The 19,707-nt window shown below is 45.4% G+C and overlaps 4 protein-coding genes across 7 annotated transcripts in view; 1 reads left to right on the top strand and 3 right to left on the bottom strand.

Annotated features, from left to right (window-relative positions):
• ACADSB (acyl-CoA dehydrogenase, short/branched chain) overlaps window positions 1-2,119 on the bottom strand; it is a 15,655-nt gene extending 13,536 nt beyond the window's left edge. For both annotated transcript variants that reach the window (XM_017809276.1, XM_017809277.1), the window contains exon 1: window positions 2,032-2,119. In XM_017809276.1, the coding sequence (XP_017664765.1) occupies window positions 2,032-2,073 (42 nt within the window). In that variant the 5' untranslated portion in view covers window positions 2,074-2,119. The remainder of the gene's footprint in view (window positions 1-2,031) is intronic.
• An 884-nt stretch (window positions 2,120-3,003) lies between these two features.
• On the top strand, window positions 3,004-16,906 carry IKZF5 (IKAROS family zinc finger 5). Of its 3 annotated transcripts, none has more exons than XM_017809250.1 (6): window positions 3,004-3,028; window positions 5,655-5,720; window positions 6,608-6,702; window positions 7,007-7,170; window positions 7,439-7,621; window positions 11,546-16,906. In XM_017809250.1, exons 4-6 carry the CDS (start codon window positions 7,038-7,040, stop codon window positions 12,487-12,489), a joined length of 1,260 nt encoding a protein of 419 aa, XP_017664739.1. In that variant the 5' UTR covers window positions 3,004-3,028; window positions 5,655-5,720; window positions 6,608-6,702; window positions 7,007-7,037; the 3' UTR covers window positions 12,490-16,906. The 3 variants fall into 3 exon arrangements, with proteins under 3 accessions (XP_017664739.1, XP_017664740.1, XP_017664742.1); XM_017809251.1 differs by lacking the exon at window positions 3,004-3,028 and adding an exon at window positions 4,245-4,351; XM_017809253.1 differs by lacking the exons at window positions 3,004-3,028; window positions 5,655-5,720; window positions 6,608-6,702 and having other exon boundaries at window positions 7,131-7,235.
• The window catches only part of LOC108494565 (disintegrin and metalloproteinase domain-containing protein 9-like), a 26,241-nt gene continuing 18,187 nt past the window's right edge, over window positions 11,654-19,707 (bottom strand). Inside the window, exon 23 of the mRNA XM_017809248.1 lies at window positions 11,654-11,666. The gene's annotated coding sequence lies outside the window, so the exon portion shown is untranslated. The remainder of the gene's footprint in view (window positions 11,667-19,707) is intronic.
• The window catches only part of PSTK (phosphoseryl-tRNA kinase), a 5,271-nt gene continuing 1,742 nt past the window's right edge, over window positions 16,179-19,707 (bottom strand). Inside the window, exons 4-8 of the mRNA XM_017809126.1 lie at window positions 18,893-19,091; window positions 18,390-18,465; window positions 18,179-18,272; window positions 17,437-17,518; window positions 16,179-17,177 (exon numbers count right to left, since the gene is read on the bottom strand). Of these exons, the coding sequence (XP_017664615.1) occupies window positions 16,916-17,177; window positions 17,437-17,518; window positions 18,179-18,272; window positions 18,390-18,465; window positions 18,893-19,091 (713 nt within the window). The 3' untranslated portion in view covers window positions 16,179-16,915. The remainder of the gene's footprint in view (window positions 17,178-17,436; window positions 17,519-18,178; window positions 18,273-18,389; window positions 18,466-18,892; window positions 19,092-19,707) is intronic.

Here is a 19,707-nt window from a genome sequence, read left to right as displayed (position 1 = left end):
TGGACACTTCCAGGGATGGGGCAGCCACAGCTTCTCTGGGCAACCTGTGCCAGGGCCCCACCACCCTCACAACACCCTGGGGTTACCTCTGCTGTTGTTTGAAGGCACCTGACATGGGAATGTAGAACTACCAACCACATCACCCAACACACACCGAGGATGCTGCTCCAGGAAAAGCAGGAAGTACAGATCTTGCACACCACAAAAAATACACGGATTTTTCTCCCATGGGAAGCTGGACAAACTTGATTAACAGCAGTCCAGCAAGGTCAGGCACAAGTGCCCGGGGTGACACCAGCAGAGGCGACCTGCCAAAAGCCTGGCTGGCACGTGGGAGCTTTGAAACACCAACAAACAGCTCGGAGTTATTGCAGGTCACAGCCAGCACAGCAGGTTTGGAGAGCAAGCACCCACAGGAATTATCCCTTCAGCCACTTCTCTTCCCTCTTTCTCATGCTCTCCCTCCTTCCCATCACTTTCCCTTGGAGGCTCTTCCACTGCAGTCATCCCAGGGAGTGGCAGGGAAAGGTGTCTGACCATGGCAGGAGAAACAAAGGCTCCAACATTTAACAGACATGGTTTAATAAAGCCTTGTTTGATACTGGACTGAAACGTTGCTACAGGACAAAAGGAACATTCCCAACAAAGTTACCTTGAAAAGTCTTAGAACCAGCAGGATGGATCCAAGGGATGGGACTTATGCTGGCAACACTCACACACAGAGCAGCAACTCACCGGTATTGCAGAGTAATGACAGCACAGTGCAGAAATTATCTTTTAGTTCAACATTTATATTTAAAAAAACCCAGAAAGAATCAGGTCACTACTTTACTGTTTACCTTTTTATTCTTAGAAGTCATGCAGTCATACGGCATCACTAACTTTCAGGTAGTTATTTAGAGTGCCTGTACCTTACTCAAATCCTTGGATATTGCTTCCCTGCCCTTTTCTTCCTCCTCTTTTTCTGTAGGTAATGATTTGTGCTGCTACAGGACTCAGATTGCTTGCCCTACTCAACACATGCATTTGAAAATTGGTTTGTGGGTTGCTGATAACATTGATTTTTCTGTTTATCTCCATCCTTCCCTCCATCTCAGCTCTTTAAAGACCCGTTCTCTTGGTTTCCTTCTGTTTGTTTTACAATCTAAAACAAGATTTTAATGCTGCAGGACCTGGGGGGAGCATTAAGATATAAACAGAAAAAGGCCAAAGCAACATGTTTTCCTAAGCTCACTCTGCTTGCCTTGATGGGTTCAACTCCTGTATCCACCCCAGCTGCTTCCAGCAGAGAAGGTCCATCGTGGGAAGGTTGGTTTTCTTTATTTTGACTTAATTCAGGTGTCACAACACACCCATGAGCTGCATGAGAAGGCCCCAGGCCAGCTTGTCTTCTCACCCTGCACAGTCAAAGCGTATGTGTGGCACAAACACGGGTTTTCTGCTTATTTTGATCCCCCTTCCAGTGCCACAGGTGTGTTTAGAGAATCATGGAATCACAGAATATGCCGAGTTGGGAGGGACCCATAAGGACCACCCAGTCCAACCCCTGGCCCTGCACAGACACCCCAACAATCCCACCCTGTCCCTGAGAGCATTGTCCAAACGCTTCTTTGGCTCTGTCAGCCTTGGTGCTGTGCCCACTGCCCTGGGGAGCCTGTTCAGTGCCCAACCACCCTCTGGGGCAGGAACCTTGTACTGACATTTAAGTAAAGGAGACCTCAAAGCCCCTCTGCTGCTGGGACGGGGCTGTCTCCTCACAGGCCATTTCACGAGACTCACCAGAACTCTCCTCAGCACGAACTTACCCAACACCCCCCCTCCAGAATATATCCAGAATGGATACAGAAACCCACAAGGCAGACACCCACAAACCCCCCTCACCGCTGGCAGAGCTGCCCCTGCCCCGGCAGCCCCCGCACCGCGACAGCCCCCAGACCCGGACCCGTCACCGGCAGGCTCGGGAGCCGCCGTTATCTGGCAGGACGCTCTGCATTCCCCCCCCCCTTTGCCCGTCCCGCCCTGAGGCATCACCTTCGCGCAGCCCCTGAGCCGAGCTCCCGCCGCCGCCGCCATATTGACCCGCCCCGTGACGTCAGAACCGCGGCCATTGCGTCAGAGCCACCGCCCCCTCCCCAGTGATGTCAGAGCCACCGCCCCGCGCGCGCGGGTCTCGCGAGAGCGCGGTGGGCGGGGCCGGGTCGGGCCGGGCCGGGGGAGGCACAACAAACATGGCGGCGGCGGGAGGCGGGAGCGGCGCGGGGCGGCTGCGGTGAGTGACCGGTCCTGGGCTTCCCTCGCCTCTCCTGCGCTTTTCCTCGCCTCCTTCCTGTGCCGGGAGGGCGCCGGGCGGCGGGGGGTTGGGAGCACAGCGCTCGGGGAGGGCCGCGCTGCCCCGCCGGGAGCGGGGCCGGGTCAGCGGCGCAGCCCCGTGGCTGCTGCCCTGGTGTGAGGGCGGGGGACACAGTCACAGAAACCACAGAGCCACGGAAACGGCCAGGCTGGGAGTTTAACAAGGGCAAGTGCCGGATTCTGCTCCTGGGACGGGTAAGCCGTGGCTGTGTGTATAACCCAGGGCATGAGGTGCTGGAAAGCACTAAAGCAGTGCTGGGAAAGGGCCCTGGGGGTCCTGGTCGGTGGCCACTTGGCCATGAGTCAGCAGGGCCCTGGCAGCCAGGAGGGCCANCGGGCCGGGCCGGGGGAGGCACAACAAACATGGCGGCGGCGGGAGGCGGGAGCGGCGCGGGGCGGCTGCGGTGAGTGACCGGTCCTGGGCTTCCCTCGCCTCTCCTGCGCTTTTCCTCGCCTCCTTCCTGTGCCGGGAGGGCGCCGGGCGGCGGGGGGTTGGGAGCACAGCGCTCGGGGAGGGCCGCGCTGCCCCGCCGGGAGCGGGGCCGGGTCAGCGGCGCAGCCCCGTGGCTGCTGCCCTGGTGTGAGGGCGGGGGACACAGTCACAGAAACCACAGAGCCACGGAAACGGCCAGGCTGGGAGTTTAACAAGGGCAAGTGCCGGATTCTGCTCCTGGGACGGGTAAGCCGTGGCTGTGTGTATAACCCAGGGCATGAGGTGCTGGAAAGCACTAAAGCAGTGCTGGGAAAGGGCCCTGGGGGTCCTGGTCGGTGGCCACTTGGCCATGAGTCAGCAGGGCCCTGGCAGCCAGGAGGGCCAGCCCTGTCCTGGGGGGCATTAGAGACAGACAGCATCGCCGGCCGGGCCAGGGAGGGGATTGTCCTGCTCTGCTCTGCCCTGGGGCGGCCTCACCTGGAATACTGGGGCAGTTTGGGGGGACACAATGTAGGGAAGATATTGAGTCATTAGAGAGTGTCCAAAAGAGGCCACGAAGATGGTGAAGGGCTTTGAGGGGAAGCCGTGTGAGGACACTGAGGGCACTTGGTCTGTTCAGCTGGAGGAGACTGAGGGGAGACCTCATTGCACTTAAAACTTCCTGGTGAGGGGCAGAGGAGGAGCAGGCACTGATCTCTGCTCTGTGGGGACCAGGGACAGGACCCCAGGGAATGGCCTGGAGTTGCGTCAGGGGTGTTTAGGTTGGATATTAGAAAAAGGTTCTTCCCCCAGAGGGTGGTTGGGCACTGAACAGGCTCCCCAAGGCAGTGGGCACAGCACCGAGGCTGACAGAACTCAAGGAGTGTTTGGATGATATTCTAGGGCACGTGGTGTGACTCTTGGGGATGGGCCTGTGCAGGGCTGAGGGTTGGGTGATCCTTGTGGGTCCCTCCAAGTCAGCATATTCTATAATTCTGTGATTCTGTGATAGGGGACCACAGTGAGTCATCTGTTCCCACCTCCCTGCTCCAGCAGGGTCATCCCAGAGCACATGGCACAGGATTGTGTCCAGATAGTTCTGGAATATCTCCTGTGAGGGAGACTCCATAACCTCTCTGGTCTCTGTTTCAGTGCTCAGTCACTGCACAGGGAAGAAGTTCTTCCTCATGTCCAGGTGGAACTTGCTGGGCATCAGTTCCTGCCCGTTCCTCTTGTGCCATCACTGAGCTCCCCAAGCAGAGCCTGGTCCATCCTCTGCTCCCTCCCTGCAGACAGTGACAGACATGGTTGAGGGCCCCTCTCAGTGTCTCCTCTGGAGGCTGAACAGCCCCAGCTCCCTCAGCCTTTCCTCGTTACAGAGACACCCCCAGGCATCCTTGTTGTCCTGTGTTGTACCCACTCCAGGAGCTCCATGTCTCTCACTCCCCCTTCCCAGGGTCAGAACTCCTTGAGGAGGTACAGAAAAGGCTTGGATAGAGTTTGGGATCCTTCTGGCTTTAAGTTATTTGCCCTGGAAAAGATGGAACAGCGAGATCTCCCCTTTTTTTCTCCTGGATTCCTTAAAAGGAGGTGGGATGCATACACGTGCTCACAGCCATTTTATTTTCTTATTGCATCCATGTCCTCATTTTATTCTCTTATAATTGCTGCAGGATTAATTCTGACTGTTTGTGAAACTACCTGTTTTACTCTAGTTAGAAAATACTATCAGCTGTTTTCTTTAGCAGAATTATTTAGGCAGAATATTTCATCCTGGCACATTCTTCTTTGACAATACACTTAGCCCACCTCAGTGCTGTGACCACTGTTCAGTCCAGCAGCAGTGCCTGTGTAGGGAATGAGTAGCCAGTGTTGTACTCATTGTGTAAGGCTGGAGGAGGTGTAGCTGTGTAAGCAGAGCTCGAGTAACACCCGGTGTGGTCAGCCCCTCCCTCCTGTGTGAAACATGAGCTGGGCTGCTCCGTTTCTGATCATTAGAGTTACATTTAATGCTTTGCAGGAGTGACATAGCGAAAATCAGATGTGCATCATTTACCCCCTGAGGAGGAGAGCTGCTGGCTATGGAGCTGTAAAAAGTACCACAGAAAATCACAAAAAGATCTTTTGAGCATATAATGGGAGGTTTGGGGTGGTGCTGAAATTGTGGTGACTTGACTTCACTGCTGTGAAAAAAAGGATGAGTGTTTTCATGTTTAATCAACAAGGCAGAGAGGAAGCTTTATGCAGTTGATCACCAAAATAATGTCTTTCCCCCAAGCTGTTTATGAACTTTTGTGTAATTTCCTTTCAGAATTAAATATGATTATAAAAGCAGTTAATCCAATCAGTTAAGGCTGAGAGAAATGGGATTGCTCAGCCTGGAGAAGAGAAGGCTTTGGGATGTTCTAATTGTCCTTTCCAGTGCCTGAAGGGGCTCCAAGGAGGCCAGAGAGGGACTTTGGACAAGGGCCTGGAGGGATAGGACAAGGGGGAATGGCTTCCCACTGCCAGAGGGCAGGGTTAGATGGGATATTGGAAAGGAATTCTTGGCTGTGAGGGTGGGGAGGCCCTGGCACAGGTTGCCCAGAGAAGCTGTGGCTGCCCCATCCCTGGAAGTGTCCAAGGCCAGGTTGGATGGGGCTTGGAGCAACGTGGGTTAGTGGAAAATGTCCCTGCTCACAGCAGGGGGTGGAACTGGATGGTCTTGAAGGTCCCTTTCTAACCCGAACCATTCTGTCATTCACTGTTTAGAATTGATTTAATTTTAAATTGTTGTTTCTTATTACTGTAATTAGTGGAAATTTGGCCTGGTCAGGACCCTACATTACATTGTCCTGGTTTTCCCTTCCCTATCTTTAATTCATATCCAGATGTCTTTGGGTTTTTTTTGCAGGAGACACCAACAAATGGAATACAAATTAACTTAGGCCTACACGGGGCTGGTGACACCTGAAAGAAGGTAGGCAAAATTGATATATAAAGATGTGATCCGGACTAAGTTAATGGTGATAACAAATGCCAGTATGGTATGGTATAGTTTGGTATATGATGTGAAAGAACATACTCATCTGGATGCCAAAAATGAACAAACACTTGTGAGTGGCTTTGCAAATACAGGAGAAGACGTTTAAATGTGGTCTTGAACTCAGAGTGTGAGTTTCTCTTGGTCACCTAATGCTTTGTTTAGTAGCTATTAAAAAAAATCGAGGATATTCTTATTGAAATTGTAGCATTGTAAATTATTTCTGATCGTAATCTGCAGGAATAATAGTGTGACAGACTTGTTGTCCTCTTTCCAAGTGAATCCCAAAATCTCTCTTCCCAAATTCATTGTGAATTGAGACTTTATAGAGGTTTGTTACTTACAGTCCCCAAAAAGAATCTGACCGCTGACTGGTGAATATTTTTATTTCAATACAAAATGACGAAATGGATTAAGACTTTTACTCAGGATAGGAAACTAAAATTTTGGGAGAACTGTGAAATAGTGCTTCTTTTTTAAGGCTTCTTTCCATCTTTGCTATTCCTCAACATTCAATTGGTTTCCCAACATTACAGCTGCCATAACTGACTGACCCAGCTCTGGGATTTTTTGGAGCCAGATGTTCATCAGAGAAACTGTTCAGATGGTCAGTGAGACAGAAGTGTCCTTCTGTGAGACACAAGAAGGAAGGGATGCAGCCTGTGAAAAGTTTTTGCTGGATGTGTAATTATTTTAATAAAGCTTAGAGCAGTAGAGTGTTAGAGCCTGTCTTTTAAAACATAAATATTTCTTCAAGTTTCTTTCTTACAGCTCATAGGAGTTGGGAAGAATAAGGGACTTGCATTTCCTTTCTCTTCTTCCAGGGAAAGTGGAGAAGCTGTGCTCTGTGCTTTTTATCTGGTGTGTTGGGAGTACATTTTGGAGCATGTTTGCTACTTAGCAGAGAAGTGAAATTCAGGTATGATCCATTTTTTTTAAAAAAAAGGCAAGTTGATTTTGATTATTACATCATTTTATCTAATTTGTTTGGTCATTATGTTACTGTTGCCGAAAACCATTTCCCCATAAATTGTATTTGGTGATCTTTAATGAGTTAAAAACTCTAAAAATAACATTCTTGTGGTTGTCAATCTGTGCATTGAGTCCTGCTGTGTGATGAAAGTAATCCTTCAGTTAAAAACCAAACCAAAACCCAGACTTGTTTCTATGAATGCATTCAAATTCGGTGACACTTTGTGTTCTGAAAGCATTTTTTCTTCTAGGCACAAGAGGCTGTAAATGTAAAGAGCCAATATGGGGGAAAAGAAGGCAGAACCATTGGACTTTGTAAAAGATTTTCAGGAATATCTTACCCAGCAGACTCACCATGTCAATATGATTTCTGGATCAGTTACTGGCGACAAGGAAGTGGAGACTCTCCAGGGAGGTGAGCTCATTTCAGTGCCATGAATTTGACTTCTTTTGAAAGTGACTGCACTGTTTTCAGTCCAGGTAATTATGCAGGTGCTGCAGTTGTATGGAAGCATTTCTGATAGTCTTTTTCACATCACAAAAGATGTGTATATACCTTTGTTTTATAGTTCTGTATATTTAAAGACCAAAGGCATAGAGAAGCAGAAGATGTTTGGCCTGTTCTCACAGCGTGACAGTGTCCTACAGATTCTTAATTAAAATCTTTGTTGTGTTGCTCACAGCTGGGACAGAAGGTGATCAGAACGGTCTGGACCATCCCTCTGTTGAAGTTTCACTGGATGAAAACTCAGGAATGTTGGTGGATGGCTTTGAAAGGACGTTTGATGGAAAGTTGAAGTGTCGATACTGCAACTATGCCAGCAAAGGAACAGCTCGGCTCATAGAACACATCAGGATTCACACAGGTGTGGAATGTTCTGCTGGGCTTGGCTGTGGGGCTTGGGCTATTAACTCAGCATTGTGATTTGTGTGTGAGGAGCTGACTATTCAAGAAGCCTGATAGTCCTTAACAATTAGAACTGGGGTTTGGGTTGGTTTTTTTATAACTGTGTTTTAAAGGTGTGCCATGTATTTAAACTATGCAAATTCCTACTGACATTTATTGTAAGTAACTCTATGGGAGTAAAGCTTAGCATGAAAACTTCAATGTAAATTGAAGGGCTCTAAAATTAACTATTAGTTTTTCTGTGCTAATCAGAAAAGTGACAAATGTACATGTTGCTACCTGGAGATTTATAGAGCCTTTTCTTCCTCTGTTGTTTAGCTATGAAAATATTCCTGTTCTCCACAACATTCTAGATGTGAAAGTACAAAGCACAGGAATAAGAATAAAGTTTTCTTATTGGTAGAGTATTCAAAAGTGAGAGCATATCATCAAGTTGATTGGTAACAGTAATGGAAAGAAAAAAAAAAATCAATTGTGGCTTGTTTAAGAGCATTTGCCACTGTTGGGTGTATAAAGCTGAAAAGCAAAACTCTCAGTAAAGTGTGGAATATCCTAAACTGTTCCTGAAGTCAGCTCCACCTTCTTGGCACATGAGAGGAAACACATGAAAGGTGCTTGTGAAGTCTGCTGAGTATATTACACTGACACAGAAGACTTCAGGGCTGGTAACTAGAGCAGTAAGAAAAAAAAAAAATTGTCTTCTGCAAAGAATGAAAGTTTTCATAGGTTTCAAGTCTGGTATAGACTGTTCCAAAACTTCCAAGTGTCTCCCTTCAGTAGTCTTGGGTAGTTTGGGACTCACCTTGAAGGAAACATGTAACCGGAATATAATTTATCTCTCTTCAGGTACTCTAGTCACATTCTCACTTTGCCGGGAACCATTGCTTTCACAGGATGTTTATCACATATTCCACACAAAAAAATCCATCCTGGGATGAAAGCATCCATCTCAGGATGGATTCTGGGGAATTCAGTGCTCCTTGGTGCTGGTCCTGCAGTGTTGGCTTGTTTTGACAAGGCACAATCGGATAGGAAATGGCAACAACTGTAAATCAAAGAGTTCTGTGGTTCAGACTCTAGGGACCTGGTAAATTCTCCTCTTGTGCTACCATGAGCTACCTCTGTGTGTAGCTGTTGCTGTTTTCAGATTCCCAGTGGAAATTTTGAGGAGTTCCAGTAGTGGATAAGGTACCTTGGCTTGTGTACCTGCCTTTGCAACAGCCTTAAAGCCATGGCTTGCTGCAGAGCTGCAAAGCAGCAGTGGGCTTTGGAGCTGTTTGTTTGGTCTAGTTTTTCATAAAGCAGGTACAGCTTCACCTACCATTTGCCTCATATGGGATGTGGACAACAAGGGATACTTTTATCAGCTTTACTCTGTGCAGTGCTAATGCTGAGCTTGTGACATGAGGGCCGTGGAGTGGGGAAAACTGTCCTGCAGACTCACAGAGCTCATTTTTAAAGAGCACTTAAAATATGCAGAGGTAACATCAAATTTAAAATGTCGCATTTTTTCAGTAGCAAGAAGCTGTTGCCATCTGAAAACTTGCCTCCCCAAGCCCACAGTCCCTGCTGGCCAGGTGTCAGCATGAGCAGATGGACTGCTAGAGCTGGTGGGAGGCATAAATTGCTCCTAGAAAATGTTGGAATTGTGTGCTTGCTAGTTCTTGGGATGGTTTTCATGGTGTGTATGGGGTTTCTCAAACAGAATGAATGAGTTACTTAATATCAAATGTCATAAATTTTAGCCATACTAGAGAGCAAAAAAATAAAATCTCTCTTCTTTAAGTATCAAAATGTGGGTATTGGCGTAGTGTCAGCATTCCTTCTCTTACTCTAGGGAGTTGCCTACCTTTTCATACTCTCAGATCTGAGGTTAACAGTTCTCTCTTGTGTTTTCAGCATGCTTTCTTGTCCTGTGCTGCTTTAGGGAGGAGAGCCCTCCCAGTAAATGGCTTGAGGTGGCTGAACAATTCCTGTGGGAGCTTGTGACCGTTTCATCATGGTTGCAGCATAATGTATACGAAAGCAAGAAAGATTCCAACCAGGAACTGGGATGCTGAGAAACATCCTCAAAAATCTCTAACCCACCAGTCATTAGTCAGAAGCAAACATTCCATGAGTTAGACGAATTTAGGTGTTGAGGCAAACATAATGCTTTGGGTTTGGGCCTTGACTAACATTTTGAGTTGTGTCTCGTGGTTGTAGTGAGAGGGGGATGCAGGGCTGTCACTCTTGTGTCCATCAAAGAGCTCTGGCAGTTTGGACACACCTTCACACAGGGAACAGCCAAATTTCTGGTTCAGACATGCCTGATAATGAAATACCAGTGACTGACAACAGTAACAGTTCACTTCTCTGCACCAACCTGTTCAGTTTTAGAATGTAAACAAGGATCTCAGGCTGCTTTTTTTTCTCTGTATAAGTTTCCCCTTTGCCTTGTTACAGTACATTTCCATCCTTAATTTTAATTCAGCACTGCATGTCGTGATGGCAACAGCACTTTGCCATAACCTTAGTGGCTCTTCAGAAAGCTCCACTTTCTTTCTTTGTACAGAGACAGGGCACTCCAGAACAAGAAAAGGGTAATTTTTGATTTGGTTTTCCTGGGGGCTGTTGTGTTTGTTTTTTTTAATCAAGGGAAAGGTGATCCAAGACCTGAGTGTTGTTTTGCTTGGAAGCATGGCAAAGGGCCAGGAGATGGATTGCATGCACTGTGAGGGCTCAGAGTGATGAATCAGCATTAGAATTAAAATAGGGAAGTGGTAGGTGACCAGTAGCCTCAGAGCACTGTAAGTAAACAGGTAATGCATCCTGGATAACATCAAGTGTACCAAGGTATCTGCCAAAGTAATTATGTGGCTTCCTGCAGAGCCTGACAGCAGGATAATGAGGAGTTCAGCAGCTGTGGTATCTTACAGATGTGCAACATGTGATGCAAATCCTTTTATCTCTGAGTAACCATTTTTTTGAGTTTTTCATGCTATGTGGCAAGAAAATCAGTTGCACAACAGTGATTTAGCAATTAACCTGGAATTCTAGATAGGAAGGATAAGATGATCATTCATTTCAGCACCTGAACAGGCATCAAATCCTTTAGGCATTTCTGACATTGCAGACCTGGATCTAAAAACTCCTAGAAGATCAGTGTATCAGAGGATAATCAAAAGTCCCAAAGCATTTTGTTACAAATGGCCTGTAATGATGTTTGAAAGTTTTCTGTATTTTTAAAATGCTAATGGACTATCTATAAATTTCATTTAATAGAAGATCAAAGTTCTACCTGTGTAAAAGGAGAATACCCGACCACCTCCCATGTCTGGGAGAACACACAGCTCTCCAGGGAGTACCTGGCTTTTGTTTTATTTAATAACTCTTTAGCCACAGGATCCTTTCTCAAAACTCAAGCTTTTGGTGGGTGCATGGTTTTTTTACATTGTAGTTCCAGGATGTTTAATACTAGGGATGTTTGGAGGATACCAAAAGGACATCCTCCCTCAGTGTTTAAGTTCAGTTATTATGAAGAGTGATTCATTTTGGTGGCACAGACATGCCTGTAGCCCCATAGGTGAGGGAGAGTTTGGATCCAGTCCAGGGCACCACACAAACATCACTGCGTTCAGCCTTGGCATCCCTGGGGCAATTCCAAGGCAGCTTGTTTATTGTGCTAATTCCACTCACTTTTTTTCCCTGTGCTAATTATCACTTGGGTGAGGCAGAGATGTGCCAATGTTCTTTGTTCTTCCACTGGATACTTAGCTGAGCTCAAGGCTGGCAGTGACTCTGGAGTTCGATCAGCAGCTCACAGCGAGCTGCTCCGTGTCCCACAAAACGCCTTTTCCGAGTGCTCCGAGGTGCTTTAGCGCGATCTGTTCTAATTTTCCAGGTGAGAAGCCGCACAGGTGCCATCTGTGTCCCTTTGCCTCGGCCTATGAGCGTCACCTGGAGGCCCACATGCGATCCCACACCGGGGAGAAGCCCTACAAGTGTGAACTGTGCTCCTTCCGCTGCAGCGACAGGAGCAACTTGTCCCACCACCGGCGGCGCAAACACAAGATGGTGCCCATCAAGGGTACGAGGTCTTCCCTGAGCAGCAAGAAGATGTGGGGGGTTTTGCAGAAGAAGACCAGCAATTTGGGGTACAGCAGAAGAGCATTAATTAACTTGAGCCCACCTTCCATGGTGGTGCAGAAACCAGACTACCTTAATGACTTCACCCACGAAATCCCAAATATCCAGACTGAAGCGTATGAGGGCATGGCAAAAACGGCTCAGAGTGGAGGGTTGCCAAGAGATCCACAAGACCTCATGGTGGATAATCCTTTAAACCAGCTCTCCACGTTGGCTGGGCAGTTGTCCAGCTTGCCACCTGAAAACCAAAATCCAGCCTCTCCTGACGTTGTTTCCTGTCAGGATGAAAAGCCTTTCATGATCCAGCAGCCTGCTGCACCTGCAGTGGTTTCAGCTGTGTCAGCAAATATTCCTCAAAACTCATCTCCAACCAGCCCAGATCCTCGGCCTCCACAAAATCAAAGGAACTATAGTCCTGTGGCCGGGCCCAGCAGCGATCGCAGCGCCCACACCAGTACTCCCAGTATAAGTAACAGCCAGCCAAGTACTCCAGCTCCAACCCTCCCAGTCCAGGACCCTCAGCTTCTGCATCACTGCCCACACTGTGACATGTACTTTGCAGACAATATCCTTTACACAATTCACATGGGATGTCATGGATTTGAAAATCCTTTCCAGTGCAACATCTGTGGGTGTAAGTGTAAAAACAAGTACGACTTTGCTTGCCACTTTGCAAGAGGCCAACATAATCAACATTGACTGAGACATGCTTTGGTTTAGTTTTTTAACATATGACAGTCTATTTTTCATACTTGCTGATGGAAAGCTTGCACATTCCCATATGGAATATTCACACTAGTCGATTCGACAAAGGAGGCACATTTATTTCCGTGTTGTTGTAAAACTTGCCAGGGAAATTTTGTGTAGGATTTGGTTGTTATTTTATATGTAGCCTTTCAAAGAAAGCCAAGAGTGCTGTCAGGATTGGAATGCATTTACATGCTGTGGTTGCTAAATTTAAGTTGCTTGCACTTAATCCCAATAAACATTCTGCAAATGGAGAAGCAGGGTGTGTGTCCTGAACCATAGGATGTCACTACCAGAGTATTTACTAGGCTGGACAAGCCACATTATCCATATAATATGAAAGGTTAATGCAGTGGCATATCAAGTGGTGACAGGACAAGGACTGCCAGAGGACAGGGTTAGGTGGGATATTGGGAAGGAATTGTTCCCTGTGAGGGTGGGGAGGCCCTGGCACAGGTTGCCCAGAGAAGCTGTGGCTGCCCCTGGATCCCTGGAAGTGTCCAAAGCCAGGTTGGAGGGGCTTGGAGCAACCTGGACTAGTGGAAAGTGTCCTTGCCCGTGGCAATGGGGTTGGAATTAAATCATGTTTAAGGTCCCTTCCAACCCAAACCACTCTGTGATTCTATATGGCTACTTGGAGACATATCCTTAAAAAGTTGGCTACTCTAAACCTGAAAAGCAAACAGAAGCAACTTCCACATGCAAATTCAATTTGATGTAAAAGTTGCTTTAATCCAATGAAGGTTTATAATAAGTTTCTGTTTAGTAGCCTACACTCTTCATTCTAGGGCTCAAACACTAATTTAATTATTTTAAAAACTCGTCACAAAACTAGAAGGTAATGGGTTATTGGGAATAAAACTCTGGTAGAAAAAAAAAAACAAACAGTTAAAAGCTTGTCATTCCTGAGTTATACAAACAAAAAATTAAACAGGATACCTTATTTTAACCTACACTTTCCAAAATCACATCTTTTTTAGAGGAGGTAATTTTTAAACAGACATAATAAAGAGCTTGTACAACTAATATATATTCTGTGAGACTTCTAACTGCCTTAAACTAATTTGTACAGATATTTAAAATTTGCACAATTAGACTTCTGTCTTGCTGACAGGAGTGCTAATAGGATCAAACAAGAGGTTTACAAATTAAAACTCCTTTGTTCAGTTTTATGTTGGGCCAGTCTACAACCGAGACGTTGCCTGTATGTTTGAGGGTTATATGATCTAGTTTATTGTAAATTCAGCTGACTTGGAGGTCTCTTTTATTCCCTCTCCCAGATTTAATGTCTTTTGGGTGTGCTGGAAATAAGGGGAAGGGCCTCTGGCTTTTCTGAGCTGTCCATGTAGGAGGCAAAGGAACTACACTGGGTTTAGGAATTTTAGGTAGCAAACGGTAACTGAAAATTATTGTTTTGTTTCGTACTGTACATCTTATTTTAGAAGCCCCCAGGGTAACGGACAGGCACTTTAAACCTAAATAAAACATCCGAGCAAAATTAATGATAACCCTTAATATGCTAGATAGGAATTTGAGACATTAAAAAAAAGGAGAACTGTTACTTTTCCCATATTTAGACGTGCACTTTTACCTTGGTTTGTCTTACTTGAGAAAAATTTCAGCTTCCCTTATATATTCCGTTTTTCCTGTCAGCAAATTGGTTGGAATCTGAGTAGCAAATGCTTGGCTTATGCAAATTTATATTGTTCTGGGAGCTAAAACTTCCTGGAGGCAATAGAAAAACACTAACAGTGACGTGAGTGTAAGGTCAATGCAGGAAAAACCATGTGTCTGAGAATTTCAGCTTTAGAAGTAATTTTGACTTTAATTAAATAGAAATTTGGACACCAGGCATGTTTCTCTCTACCTGACTTACCTACTGTTGATTTTCTGTGCTTAGGTAACCAGCTGAAGGGACTGGATTGTTGGCTGTGCACAATCTTGTAGTAATGAGGTCAGAAATCTGCCACTGGAGTGGTTCCAGCATAGTGAAGATGAACAATAATAACACTCTGTCACTCCTAAAAGTAATTGGTTTCAGGCCTGGTTCAAAATCCAGTTGGGTGGATTTGTAAAGCAGAATGTAATTTCCATTCTTCATCATTACACTCTTCATAATTCCAAAACATCTCTGTTGCTTTATACTTTTAAAATTTATTTTATCAGTAAAGCTGCAATTCTGTGTGCATGGAGAGTCCTTTGTTTTAAGGACTGAAAGCTGACTGAACTGGAATCCAGTTGGAAGTAACTGCTCCTGAACAGGTTTTGTAAGATGCCTGTTCCAGTCAAAGAGGACAGGAAAGGTGGTTCCCTCTGGATCACATACTGGCAGATTCTAAAATCTACATTTGGCTAAAAATACAGTATTAGGATAAGAGAATTAACTCTTGAAGACCTTTATGATTAGTAATTTATAGAAGTGGTTTTCCTTGCCTTTTTGATAGATCATGCAATCTCCTATTCCGAGGCTCTAGCAGCTCCAAGGAAGCTTCTGGAATGGTGGTGCTCCAGGGAGCACCTTACAGTGTGGAATGGCACCAGTCACAACAGCCAAGTTCTCCTTGGTTTGTGGCTCCAGCCTTTCTCCCTCCTGGTATCAGCAGGAAGATTGACTTCCATGTGCACAAATGTTTAGGATTCCCTCCCTTCATCCCATTGATGTGGTTTCTGATCCAGTAGGACTTTTGTTGGCAGTGCCTGTAAACAGTTACAGACTTTTTTTGTGCGTGACAGCTCATGGTTTGGTGATTTAGAAAAATGACTTCTGAACCACGATGCCCTTGGACAAAGTTAAGGATAGGAAGCTGGTCAGGTCACTGGGAGTAAGAGGAAGCCTGCAGGATCTGATGGAAAAGGGGCCCTCATTTAGGAGAGGATCCTCAGTTGTGGAGAAAATATGTTCTTAATAACAGAACTCAGTGTGGGGAAAAAAAAAATCTAACCCCAAACCTTGCAAATTGTTGTTTGGAAGGATTTTAATGCTGCTGCCGGGATACCATTGTTTCTGCTTTGGAATTCCTCAGGAAAAGATTAGCTTGGACCTCTACAAACAGCTGAACAATGCTAGGAACACTTCCCTGTTTCCTTGGGCAAACTCCTCTCCAGAGGGGTTCCTGGGCAGCAGCAGCTTTGGTGTTTGTCCCTTGGCTCTGCACCCAGATCCCTGGGGTGGATCCCTGCATCCTTCACAGAGGGTCACACCAGGGGTAGGATTCTTCTTGTTTCCTCCTCATGCTGTTGTGCCAAACAACTCCCTGACACTGCTGTTCCCTTCTCCACTGAGGAGCCTTGGAAGGGGTATTGGCCTATTTTTCATAATTTGTACATCCTCTTGACTACAGTTTAAAGACTGGCAAATTGTTTGAGAGTTTGATCCTGATGATTCCCTTGCCCAAGCAGGCCTTACCCTGTCAGTGTGGGATACTTGTCCAGGATTCTGGGATTGAGTTTTCAGTCAGAGGGACTTTTCATATCTAGTTCTCCATGTGCTACAATGCACTAACTTGTTTCTTTTTAAAAAACAAATCCTCATATTATAAGGTGGTGGGTGATTAGCATTTTATTAACAGGGAAGTTTTGGAAGGAAATGGAATTTTTTCCCTAGCTTGGTTCTGTTAGGTTCTGTAGTTGCAAAACACGAATTTTGTGAAGTTTTTGTTTTTATTGTAAGAGATTATTTTATAGCTTTGTGGACATTTCAACATGCACTATTCGTAGCACTCAATACAGACTTAACTGAGACTGAATATTCCAATAAATATTTGAACATCTTAATTATCTCAGTTAATACTTAAACCAACTCCAAAGCGGCTAATAGGGGAAAATAGTTGTTTTTTCACAGACACATGTTTAGATGAAGAGGATTTTGACATAAAATGTTGGTTGGCATTTTAATATAAAACTCAGTGCTGGGTGACACGTTCCAGCAGTGTTTTCTACCCAAATAATCTCTTGCTGTTTGTTTTGTTCCAGAATGTTTGAGGGGGGTGTTGATTTTTGTTTCTTTTTGACGAAGGGAATGTAACTTAGAAGTCTTTACTGGCAAGTTTTCTATTAATTTTAATCTTCTCTGAAAATCTACAGCAAATGGATGTTCTGCTGCAGGAAATCTCTCTCCTGCTGAAGCATTTTTCATTGAGCAATCTTGGTGTATGTGCTTCAAAGTACCTACTTTGTTAATAATATGTATTTCAGTGTAAAGAGCATATTTTATGCAAAAATGAAACCTGCTAGAGTTGTAAAATAAATTTTAATGTTAGTGAATGTTTTTGAGATGACAAGGTTAATTCTGAAATAACTCTATCATGTGTAGTTCATGTTGTGAAGCTTTGCTTTTGTAAGATATGAATAAAATAACACTTTCTAATTAGGTCCCGTGTTAATTCTTAATTGCATGTGCTACCACAGGTGGAGCTGGTGATCTGCTCAGGACTAAATGGGATCTAGATGTGGTAAGGAGGATAAACTCACCTCTGGGATTGCTCAGGGGCTGCTGGACAGAGCAGAGCAGGTCACCAGCCAAGGTGCTCCTCAGAATCTCATCTGAAGGAGGCTGTGGGTCGAGGTCAGTCCCATGGTAAGCAGGAAACAGGACTAGATGACTTCCAAGTGCTCTTCCCAGGCTAAATTCTTCTCTGATTCTATGAAATTTAAATTTAAGGATGGTTTGTTTGCTCTTGGCTTGATCTCCATTCTGTTTAGACTGTGTTTCTCTTCCATACTATGGAGAGAGGAGTCAGAGAAGGGATCTCTCAGCAGTACTGCAATTTAAACACCCAACATTCTCTGTGTCATTATTTTAAAATATATTTATTGACTACATTGGTTGCCTCCTGTTGGAATGAAGAAATTAGGCTCGTAGCAGGGTCAGAATTTTGGGTTTTCAAAGTCTTTCCTTGCCTCAAGTCTTCCAAAAATTCTGCCTTCAGTTTGTTGAGTTCTTCTGCCAAGCTCTTCATCTCACTTGGGGGAACGTTTTTGTCTAAAGAAAATTAAAGTTGAACTTTTAACTTCATCTTAAAGACAAAATCATAGAATTGTAGAGTCACAGAATATCCTGAGTTGGGAGGGACCCACAAGGATCATCAGTCCAACTCCTAGCCCTGCCCAGGACACCCCAAGAATCCCACCCTGTCCCTGAGAGCGTTGTCCAAACATTCCTTGAGCTCTGTCAGCCTTGGGGCTGTGCCCACTGCCCTGGGGAGCCTGTTCAGTGCCCAACCACCCTCTGGGGGAAGAACCTTTTCCTGAGATCCAACCTAAACATCCCCTGGCACAACTCCAGCTGTTCCTTGGGTCCTGTGTCTGGTCAACAGAGAGAACCTTGAACACATGCACAGAGTTGCTAATCATATAAATCCTATGAACTAAAATCCTCTAAAGTGCTGGTCTGGACTAAATGGGTTTATTAAAGCTGTATTTAATACAGTTAATAAATATTATACTGGGTTTTAAACCTACAGACTTTGACTCATGTTCCACAAATAACTGTGACCAGACCTGTGAAGGCGATTCCCTCGGTCACACCTGCTGGGACATGATTCCTGAACAATTCTCCCCAAGGGAACTCCACAGGTTTAGTCTCCCACTGCCAACCAGCAGCTGGGATGGGTAGGATGGGTGGGACAGGTAGAACATGTACCTCTGGCATCCTTCATGGCCTGAGAGATGACCCTCCTGCACGCCTGGTCAGCCTGGTGGACAGCACTGGCTGCACAGATGGCTCGATCTGTGTCCTGCCCAGGGCCAGCAGAAAGGGAGAAAACAAGCAAACACTTTAAATTTATCTAATTTTGGAAACAAGTAACACCTTAGCAGCACCTCAGTCACCACCTGAAAGCAAGCAGTGCTACCTTTTGCTCCGTGTCCTCCTCGTTTGGCCTTGCTGGATTTTCCAGAGCAGTGGCCAGCAGGTTAATTATCTGCTCACTAAGAAAACAAACAACAGAGTAAAACATATCAATCAAACAGATTCACTGACATTTTTCTTCCATTTTGAAATGGTACCACAGGAAAAAAAAAAAAGAGCAAGTTTTCAGTTAAATTTATGAGGCAATCAGTGAAATGATCTGAGATGAAAAACAATTACAACTCAATTATTTTCAGTCTTAATATTTCAGGCAATTTACATGGATTTTCAATGTCAGGGTAGGAATGCAGTGAGTTTTGAGGTTAACTCTGCAAAGGATGATGGCTGTGAGCTCCCAACAACCAGCCTGTGTCTCATGTAACTGACTGGCTTCCAAAAATCACCACTGGGAATATTTTTTACACACTGTTTAGATACAATAAGGAGCTTCTATCCAGTCATGAAAACAGCACTTAGGAAAACTCTAGGATCAATCCAGTAGCATACTTGTCCTCTGAGATGCAATCAGAGCTTCTCAGAATGAGGCTGTGCTGCTCCCAAGCATTTTTCTTGAGATCTGGCATTTCTATTTTCCTTGCCATTAAATGTATTGTCTGCTCTGGTACAGGATCACTCCTGAGGCGATTCCTCTGCAGGCAGCATTCCAGGGGACAGTCTAAAAACAACTGGCAGAAGCCCAAGGAATCTAAAACAAACAGAACCAGGCAATTTTATCTTTAAACAGTTTAAGTAACAATTTCTGAGCGCAACACATAGGAGAAAGGCTCTGCATGACTGAGGGGATTCTACACAAGTTCTGAGCCTGATGTGAACACAAACCTAGACAGGAACACCAACAATTTTACCTTAAAGGCTGCTCAAGTAATAATGTCTGAGATAATACACAGAAACACAGAATGGTTTGGGTTTGGAGGGACCTTAAAGCTCATTTTGTTCCACCCCCTGCCACGGGCAGGGGCACCTCCCACTAGCCCAGGTTGCTCCAAGCCCTGTACAACCTGGCCTTGGACACTTGCAGGGATGCGGCAGCCAAAGCTTCTCTGGCAGCCTGTGCCAAGGTCTCCCCACCCTCACAGCCAAGAACTCCTTCCCAATATCCCATTTAACTCTGCCCTCTGGCACTGGGAAGCCATTCCTCTTTTTCCTGTCACTCCCCAAAGTCTCTCTCCAGCATTCTTGGAGCCCCTTTAGGCACTGGAAGGTGCTCTAAGGCTGCTCCAAGAAGGGTTTTAAGTGTCCTACCAATTTCTAATAACACAGTAATAAAGTTCAGTTGCTCCTTATCGTACTGCAGGAACCCA

The sequence above is a fragment of the Lepidothrix coronata genome, unplaced genomic scaffold (assembly GCF_001604755.1).
Source record: "Lepidothrix coronata isolate B3197 unplaced genomic scaffold, Lepidothrix_coronata-1.0 Scaffold25, whole genome shotgun sequence".
NCBI lineage: Eukaryota > Metazoa > Chordata > Aves > Passeriformes > Pipridae > Lepidothrix > Lepidothrix coronata.
This window is presented reverse-complemented; position numbering and strand designations above follow the sequence as displayed.